Source organism: Equus przewalskii, chromosome 21 (assembly GCF_037783145.1).
Source record: "Equus przewalskii isolate Varuska chromosome 21, EquPr2, whole genome shotgun sequence".
NCBI classification, from domain to species: domain Eukaryota; kingdom Metazoa; phylum Chordata; class Mammalia; order Perissodactyla; family Equidae; genus Equus; species Equus przewalskii.
Genome location: NC_091851.1, coordinates 22,298,588 through 22,308,100, shown reverse-complemented (window position 1 = coordinate 22,308,100; position 9,513 = coordinate 22,298,588). Strand labels below are relative to the sequence as shown.

Sequence of the window (9,513 nt, the reverse complement as noted above, 5' to 3'; positions counted from 1 at the left end):
CTTTTTGGTTTTCTACTGCCCAGCAGAATCTGCCTGGATCTCAAGTGTGGACCTATACACCGCTTGTCAAGCCATGCTGTGGCAGGCATCCCACATATAAAGTAGAGGAATATGGGCACGGATGTTAGCTCAGGGCCAGGCTTCCTCAGCAGAAAAGAGGAGGACTGGCAGTAGTTAGCTCAGGGCTAATCTTCCTCAAAAAAAAAAATTGCTAATGGATACACAATGTAAAAATATGTGAAGTGAGACATCAATAGCATAAAATAGGGAGAAGAAGTAAATGTGTAGAGTTTTGGTATGCATTTAAAGTTAAGTTACTGGCAGCTTAAAATAGACTAAGTTGTTTTATGTAATCCTCATAGTAAATGCAAAGAAAAGACCTCTAGTAGATTCCCAAAAGAGAAAGAGAAAGGAAGCAAAGCATACACAATAGTAAGTCTTTACCTATCAATAATTACTTTAAATGTAAATGGATTAAGTTCTCAAAACAACCCCACAGACTGGCTGAGTAGATAAAAAACACAAGATTCAGCCAAATGCTGCCTTTAAGACACCAATTTTAGCTTTAAGGATGCACAGAGACTGAAAGTGAAAGGATGGAAAAAGATATTTTATGCAACTGGTAACCAAAAGAAAGCAGGAGTGGCTGCTATATTTATATCAGAAAAATTAGACTTTCAGTAAAAATTAGTCAAAAGAAACAAAGACAGTAACTGCAGAATGATAAGGGGATCAATTAATCAAAAAGATATAACAATTATAAATACACATGCGCCTGACATTGGATTACATAAATATATAAGGCAAATATTATTGGAACTGAAGGGAGAAATAGACAGCAATATGATAATAGTAGGGAACTTAAATGCTCCACTTTTAACAATGGATAGATTGTCCAGACAGAAAATCAATAAGGAAACGATGGACTTAAATAACATGATAGACCTAATGAATCTAACAGACATTTACAGAACATTCTACTCAACAGCAACAGAATACATATTCTTTTCAAGTGCACTTGGAAATCCCCAGAATAGATCAATCGTATATTGGGCCACAAAACAAGTCTCAACAAATTCAAGAACATAGAAATTTTATCAAGTAACTTTTCTGACAACAATAAAATGAAACTGAAACTCAGTAACAGGAGGAAACCTGGAAAATTCACAAACATGTGGAAACTAGATAATACACTCCTAAATAACCAATGAGTCAAAGAAGAAACCAAAAAAGAAATTAAAAAGTACCCGAGACAAGCAAAAATGGAAAGAAAATATACCAAAACTTATGGGATGCAGCAAAAGCACATACATTAAGAAAAATAAAGATCTCAAATCAACAACTGACTTTACAGTTCATGGAACTAGAAAAAGAAGAACAAACTAAGCCCAAAGTTAGCAGAAGAAAAGAGATAATAAAGATTATAGCAGAAATAAATAGACACTAGCAAGATAATAGAAAAGATCAACAAAACTAAGAGTTGATTTTTTAAAAACATAAACAAAAAATAACTAACCAAGAAAAAAAAGAGGAGAAAAATAAATAAAATTAGAAATGAAAGAGGAGACATTGACTGATAATACCAAAATAGAAAGGATCATAAGACACTATTCTGAATAATTATATGTCAGCAGTGGATAACCTGGAAGAAATGGATAAATTCTTAGAAACATACCTACCCAGGCTAAATCGTGAAGAAAGAAAATCTAAACACCTACAGTGAGTAAGGAAATTGAAGCAGTAATCAAAAGCTTCCCAACAAAGAAAAGCCCAGGACCAGACAGTTTCACATGTGTATTCTGCCAAACATTTAACAGAAAAACTAACATCAATCCTTCTCAAACTCTTCCCAAAAATTGCAGACTCATTTTATGAGGCCAACATTACCACTTCATATCAGATAAGGACACTAAGAGAAAATTACAGGTCAATATATCAGATGAACATCAATGCTAAATTCCTCAGAAAATACTAGAAAATTGCTTTCAACAGCACATTAAAAGGTCTCAATAAATTTAAGAAGACCGAAATAATACCATGCATCTTTTCTTTTTTTTTTTTTTTTAAAGATTTTTTATTTTTTTCCTTTTTCTCCCCAAAACCCCCCGGTACATAGTTGTGTATTCTTCGTTGTGGGTTCTTCTAGTTGTGGCATGTGGGACGCTGCCTCAGCGTGGTCTGATGAGCAGTGCCTTGTCCATGCCCAGGATTCGAACTAACGAAACACTGGGCCGCCTGAAGCGGAGCGCGCGAACTTAACCACTCGGCCACGGGGCCAGCCCCCACCATGCATCTTTTCTGACCACAAAGGTATGAAACTAGAAATCAACTACAGGAAGAAAACCAGAAAAGCCACAAAAATGTGGAGATTAAACAAAATGCTACTCAACAATGATTGGGTCAATGAAGAAATCAAAGGAGAAATCGAAAAATTCCTGGAGACAAATGAAAATGAACATACAACATGCCAAAATCTATGGGATACAGCAAAAGTGATTCTTAGAGCGAAGTTTATTAGTTTTTGGGTGGTGAACATGATACAATCTACACAGAATTCAAAATATATTGCGATATACATCTGAAAGCTATATAATGTTATAATCTAATGTTACTGCAATTAAAAATTAAAAAAAAACCTTCCACATAGCAAAAGAAAGAATTAACAGAGTGAAAAGGCAACCTCCAGAATGGGAGGAAATATTTGAAAATCATACATCTGATAAGGAGTTAATATTCAAAATATGTAAAGAACTCATACAACTCAATAGCAAAAACCAAATAATCTAATTAAACAATGGGCAAAGGATCCAAATTGACATTTTCCCAAGGAAGACATACAAATTGTCCACAGGTATACGAGGAGATACTTAACATCACTAATCATCAGGGAAATGCAAATCAAAACCACAATGAGATATTCAACATGTTAGGATGGCTATTATGCCAAAGACAGGAGATAACAAGTGTTCACAAGGATGTGGAGAAAGGGGAATCCTGTACACTGTTGGCGGAATGTAAATTGATACAACCATTATGGAAAACAGTATTGCGTTTCCTCAAAAACTCAAAAATGGAACTACCTTATGATCCAGCAATTCCATATCTGGGTATATACCCAAAGAAAACTAAAATAGTATCTTGAAAAGATATGTACTCTCCCTTGATCGTTGCAGCATTATCCAAAATAGCCTAGATATGGAAACAACCTAAGTGTCTGCCCATGCATGAATGGATAAAGAAAATGTAATATATGTATCACATGTACATATATATCATAAGTACATGTATACACAGAGGAATATTATTCAGTGTTAAAAAGAAGGAAGTCCTGCCATTCTGGCAAAACAGATGAACCTGAAGGACATTATGCTAAGTGAAATAAGCCAGGCACAGAAAACAAATTTTGTATGATCTCACTTAGATGGTGAATCTAAATTAGTTGAACTCATACAAGAAGAGAGTAGAAAGGTGGTTGCCAGGGCTGGGTGGGTGGGTGAAATGGAGATTTGTTGATCAAAGGGTACAAACTTTCAGTTATACGATAATCAGTTCTGGGGATCTAATGTACAGCATGGTGACTATAGTTACTAATACTTGATTGTATACTTGAAATTTGCTAAGAGTATGTCTTAAGTGTTCTCATCTGAAAAAAGACAGCTATTTGAGGTGATGCATGTGTTAATTAACTTGATTGTGTATATGTACATCAAATCATCACATTGTATGTTCTAAATATATACCATTTTTATTTGTAAAAATGTAAAAAGCAAATAAATAAAAAGGTCCCTTTGGCGGGAAAAAAGGAATGAGTAGACATGGCTTAGGGCAGGCAGAAGTACTGTTTAGTGTTGCTTACAGAGACGTCTAAGTCTGGTTTTCAAGAAGAATCTTTCCAGCAAGAGGGGAAACCTATTTAAAAAAAAGAGCAAGAAACAGATTAATTGCCAAGAACACAAGTTGCTTGTGAGATCCATGATGGGGCTTGAAGGGAGACTACTGAGGTGGGCAGGGGATTATCAGAAAGGGAGTTTCGAGTTGACTCCTGTAATCATTGTACAGCTTTTGAAGAGTTTGAAAGGAAAAATAAAAATGTCCGACTTGGGTTTTAGAAATGACCCCCTGGCGACTGTATTGAATGATTGGAGTGAGTCAAAGGCGTAAAGGGAGACAAAGAGACCAGTAGGATGCAAATGTTACAGTGTGTGTGGGTTAATCTACTAGGGCTCCCATAACAAAGTACTGGAGACTGGTTAGCTTAAAGACGAGAAATTTATTTTCTCGCAATTCTGGAGTCTAAAAGTCTAAGATCAAAGTGTTGGCAGCGTTGATTTCTTCTGAGGCCTCTCTCCTTGACTTGTAGAATGCCATCCTCTCTGCATCTCCACATGGTTTTCCTTCTGTGTGTCCCAATTGCTTCTTCTTATAAGGATATCAGTCATATTTGATCGGGGCCCACCCTAATGACCTGATTTTAACTTAATTATCTCTAAATTTAGACCCTATTTGCAAATGTAGTCACATTCTGGAGTGTGATTACAAAATGTAATCACACACTGTGGATTAGAACGTCAACATATGAATTTTGAGGGGACACAGTTCAGCCCATAATAATGGGGAAAGAAGATGATGGCCGAATTAGAATAGAAGAGGCAGGATGGAGAATAGGTGCGATGGAGGCACACTTGGAAGGTCTTTGTGGCTGACATGATGGGTGTAGGGGGACAGTGAGGAACAAGAAGGTGTCTGAGATGTATTTTAGGATTATGCTTTGAGTACTTAAGTTGAGGCCACTTTCCTGTTTCTCGGCCTCTCTCTTCATCCTCCATGCTTTTGCTCTCTAAAGTGGCATCTTCTGAAGTCATACGTAGAGACTGGATTGTCACCATAATTTAAAGAATGAAGAAGGCTTTAAGAGTTGAAAGGCGTATGGAGTGGATAATCTAGTCCAACACTTCCATTTTGGGCATGGGCAAACTAAGGACAGAGTGGTAAGGTGACTTAGTCACATCTTATTCATGCATCTGAATTTCTCCTGTACCCTTTTCAGATTTTGAGACTATGGACCTAGAGTCATGTTTACATAACTCTCTAAGACTCCTGGGTCCATTTGTGGGCATAATTTCTCCGACCAAAAATATATAAAAACTCTTGGTACAAGAACGGGTGGCTTCTAAGGATTTTCTGCAGCCCTAGGTATGGTCTGAGTTGAAGTTGAAGTACTAATTGGACTCACTGTGCCTAGGTAATCTGAGATCCTGTCTCTGATCCACTTTCAAGATATCCCAAGGACATCCTTTAAGGCTTGGGACATAAAGATTACTTTATAGTATTGCAGTGGGGGAAAATGAGAGAATTGGTGTGAAAGTACTTTGAGAAATGCATTGAAATGTTAGAAGCTGCCATTATGGTGCTGATGGCTGTACCTTGTCTTCAGACTGTGTTCTCCAAATAATTATGTCAACCAAGGCTAGGGATAATTTTCAACTTTATACCTTACCGGCATTGGCCTCTGAACTAAGACTGTCTGCTAACTGGGAACAACTTCCTCCTTAACTGCAATTCAGGGAAAATTTCTGTTTGTGGCTGGATATACCAGTTAGGGCTGTGTGTGTTACACCTTTTAACCACAAGGAGTCTCACAAAGCTTTCCCTTCCACCACACCTTCCACATTAAGGAAGTCAGGAAGAGTAAAGGGAAGCTGTCATGTCTGCAGCAATTTTCCACTTTGAGGAAGCATAATGTCTGAACTTGGGCATCATGGGTTCAAAGTGCTGCTACTGAACTAGCTCCCTGTGCCATTTGGGGCAAATCACTTAAACTCTCTGTTACTTAGTTTCCTCTTCTGGCAAAGGGATATAATACCAGTTCCTACCGCATGGAGCTGTCGTTAGGACAAAATGAGGTGTGTATGTAAAGTGCTTAGGACAAGTCCTTGCACACTGTAAGTTCTCAATAAATGTTGAGTTTTTCTGTTTTTCGTTTTTTACTATTTTTCCCTTCCATTTGGTTGGGGTGGGAATGGTTGCCTCCTGGTCAAAGGGTATGGCCATCTTTGGACAGCCGAGTGTGATCAGGGAATTGGAGCAAGGGATACATTCCAAGAGTGAGACCATGACACAGAACCTTGGGCTAAACCTCAAGCTAAAGCAGCAAAGAAGATCTCTGGATCACACTGGCCTATCTCAACAATCCAGGATGAGACCTTAGATAAGAATATGTGGTCAAGGTGGAATTTGCTTGGGAAACTTCCACATTTAGGGACCTGGTAGCACCTGGTCAGAAGATTAGGAATTCAGGAACTAGATCCTATAAAATTGTCTTTCCATGAGAATGGATATTATCAGTCATATCCTGGGACAACCTAGAGATGTTAGGCTACAGAGGACTAGAGACATAAGATATAACGATAGCTGGAATGAGCGTATTTTCTTTAATGGACCATGTGAGGAATCCAGCCTGTATCTAAGAATCTAAGGACCATGCAGGTGCCCTGGATGTCCATTTCACTGACTCATTATAATGAGTGTTTTGTAACTAGTCTTAAATAGATACTTAGTTATACTTGCCATAGCATTATACGGTGTCTCTTGTTTCACGAGACTATCTGATGGCTTATGCTTAAATGCGGGGATGCAGCAAAATTTTCTTGCCCCACATCTTTCTTTCCTCTTCTCATTTTCTTTGCAAAATTCCCTGCATCTGCCAGTTCTATAACTGCACCTTTTGACCCATCCATCTATCAAAATAAACAAAGAGATGAATAAACAAATTCATAAAGACTATTATACTAAGGATATTGGTAATAGTAGAAATAATAGTTAGAATGAACTATTGAAATCTAATGGGAAGATTTAAATAAATCTGTGTGCAGAATACTTACTGTGGGTTTTGACATGTACTAGATATGAGTAGTTATCTTCCTGCCTCCAACCAGCTCTAATAGGACTTTATTTCTATTCTTATAATGTTTCCATCTCCATCATTTTTTAGTCTCGCCAACACTGGTTCCTCCTTGTCCCCAAATCTAGGTTGCTTGCCAAGGAGTGGGCCTAAGCCTTCAATTATCTGAGGTTTTTCCCCCCTCTCCATTCATTATTCAGTCAACAGTGATTTGTTGAGCACCTGCCATGTGCCAGGCACTATTCTAGGTGCATGCCCCAGATGATGTCGAGAGCAGGACTTTTAATATTGAATGATCAGTTTATATTGCTAACCTGCAGGCTGATGTTCTGGATGACATAACACTCTGCCCTTATATGATTTATCATTCATGACTCAGCCCTACCAGGTCAAAAAAACACAGAGTGTAGACCCAGCTTCCCCAGTACATTGGGTTCAGTTGAGAGATCATAGTGTCTTAGTTTAAATTTCGTATTTCCTCTATTTGTTTTTTTCCCAAACTTTCCTCCTGGGAGATAATTCCCCATTCTCTCTTTCTCACCAGGATATTCAGAGTGGAAAAATCAGAGTCAAGATGACTCTGATTCCATGCGTCAATGTGCAGATTCTTTCTTCCAAATGTCTTTTGTATCTGCAGCTCCCTCCTCTACTCCAGCTGCCCTCACCGGAGTTTAAGGCAGGCTGAAAGCAACTCAGGGGTAGCTGCAATTACCTTCTTCTACTTCTAGAACAACAACCAGGAGATTGACAAAGACTTTCAGTTTGAAAAACTGATCCAAGAGAGAACGCAACTTCCAACAGCAAGGGCCCAAAGGGAAATCATGGAATTAAAAATCATAAAGTTTAGAATCACCAGGAAGCCTAAGTGGAAAACATTTCCATTAGAAAAGTATTCACTGCTTTGTTGTTAGAGAGCTTGGCATGTTTAGTTTGGAATCCAGAATCATCTGCCCTAACGCCAGGTCCACCACCTTGAGCCTATTTTTACAAACCTGTAGATATCCAACATCGATCTATAAATTTTTCACGATATATACTAAGAGAAAGATGCCTCCTCTGATTGCTTCAAAGGAACATTCAAAGCCAAACAACAATGGAGAGGTGAAGTAATGGGACTGGTTACTGCAAAAGGTGGTGTCAGTTGGAAGTGAGGGTGAAGCGAGAGACGCCTGGGATGAGACCCTGTTGACATTTGGGCCAAGGATATTAAGGACACCAGGGATGCTGGGGTTGCTTCTGCATATGGAAGGGACTTCATACAAGACACCGTGGCCTCTGCTGATATTCGCCAGGTTTCCTAACGAGAAGCATCGTCATGGTTGGGGTGACAGACTGCCCTGATACTCACTATAAGGCTTTTTACCAGATCTCAGCCATCCCTGTGGGCTGTCCTCATTCCCACACATGTTCAGTTTTCCAATGATTCTATGAGTAGGACCCCATTCTTACTCCCTTTTCCCTCCATTCCACGGTGTGGTTACCTGGGGAAGCCTGAGCCAGGACGACAAGGACAGCTAAGGCCAGGAACAAGAGTTTAATGTATCCTGAGAGAGGAGAGGAATGATCCAGCAGCATACTGAATGTGCTGGGGAAGGCAGGTCTTCACTGTGTGTTTTATTGACTTGGGTGGGGCTGAGTCATGGGCAGTAAATCAGAGAAGGGCAGAATGTTCCACCACCCAGAACATCAGCCTGTAGGCCAGCAATATAAACTGATCATCCAGCGTTCAGGGTCCTTCTCTAGACATCATCTTGGAAGGTGGAAGGCATTAGCAGAGGACATGCAAGTTCTACACAAGTCTGTGGCATTGTGGAGAGAATGGACCCACTTTCCAAGAAGCCTTCCCTGCTCCTCTCCTTGGGTAGTTTAGTCACCTCCCTATGTTCTCACCATGTCTCTGCTTCCTTCTTTCTGCCACAATGTTTATCATGAAGAGTTGGAACTAAGTATTTTCTAGCTCATCTCCCCCATCGGAGATATCATCAAGGGCAACTTTTAACAGACAGTGAGACTCTGGAAGGTAGGGACAGGCCATGATTTCTGTATGTCCAGTGTGTGCAGTGAAAATTTGTTGAAAACAATGAATGAATGAATGAATGAATGGTATTCACTCATATCCTGATAGATCTTAGAATCGGCATTTCTCAGCCAAGAAAGTGCAGGCCAAGAGAGTGGAAGAAAATTGCCTAGGTCACACTGTGAGCAAGAAAGAAACAGATGGAGAGCCCTCTTAACCCCACTCATAGTACAGCTCTTTTTAAATCTGCATATTTCTCCTTATTTCTTGCTCCAAATCCTTAATATTGGCTGCATCTGGGCCTTTCTTGGACTCCAGCCTTGAAGAACAGAGCAAAACTGTTTCCTGCAAGTTCCCCAACAAAGGGAGCATAGAAGGGGGCACTGCCCGGGCTCCATCAGGAAGTCTGTCTGTGAGTCCACTGGGTTTTCTTTCTTGGGTCCTTGGTCTGTCTTATGGTCATTTCAGACCTTTTGATGGGGCTGGTGCTCTGCTATTCCAGTCTCTTCTTTCCACAGTTGGAAAGTATTAGAGACAGCCTAATGGGGTTCAGCTAATCTGTTTTGCCCTTGATATCCAGGAAAACAGTGAGCAT

At 39.4% G+C, this 9,513-nt stretch overlaps 1 protein-coding gene across 2 annotated transcripts; it reads right to left on the bottom strand.

Annotated features, from left to right (window-relative positions):
• Positions 1 to 2,473: 2,473 nt before the first annotated feature.
• DEFB115 (defensin beta 115) lies at positions 2,474 to 8,532 on the bottom strand. Of its 2 annotated transcripts, XM_070589051.1 has the most exons (3): positions 8,383 to 8,532; positions 6,568 to 6,737; positions 2,474 to 3,909 (listed from the first exon to the last, which is right to left on the bottom strand). In XM_070589051.1, the coding sequence occupies exons 1-3, from the start codon at positions 8,474 to 8,476 to the stop codon at positions 3,865 to 3,867; spliced, it is 309 nt and encodes a 102-aa protein (XP_070445152.1). In that variant the 5' UTR covers positions 8,477 to 8,532; the 3' UTR covers positions 2,474 to 3,864. The 2 variants fall into 2 exon arrangements, 1 of the variants encoding a protein (XP_070445152.1); XR_011531052.1 differs by lacking the exon at positions 6,568 to 6,737 and having other exon boundaries at positions 8,383 to 8,516.
• Positions 8,533 to 9,513: the final 981 nt, after the last annotated feature.

Excerpts from the sequence above, each read along its gene's own strand:
- DEFB115 (XM_070589051.1), bottom strand. The coding sequence starts at position 8,476 with ATGCTGCTGGATCATTCCTCTCCTCTCTCAGGATACATTAAACTCTTG. Across the intron at positions 6,738-8,382 it reads CCTGGCTCAGGCTTCCCCAG|ATGGATGGGTCAAAAGGTGC; the intron begins GTAACCACACCG and ends TTATTTTGATAG. Across the intron at positions 3,910-6,567 it reads AGACACCGTATAATGCTATG|GTTTCCCCTCTTGCTGGAAA; the intron begins GCAAGTATAACT and ends TTTTTTAAATAG.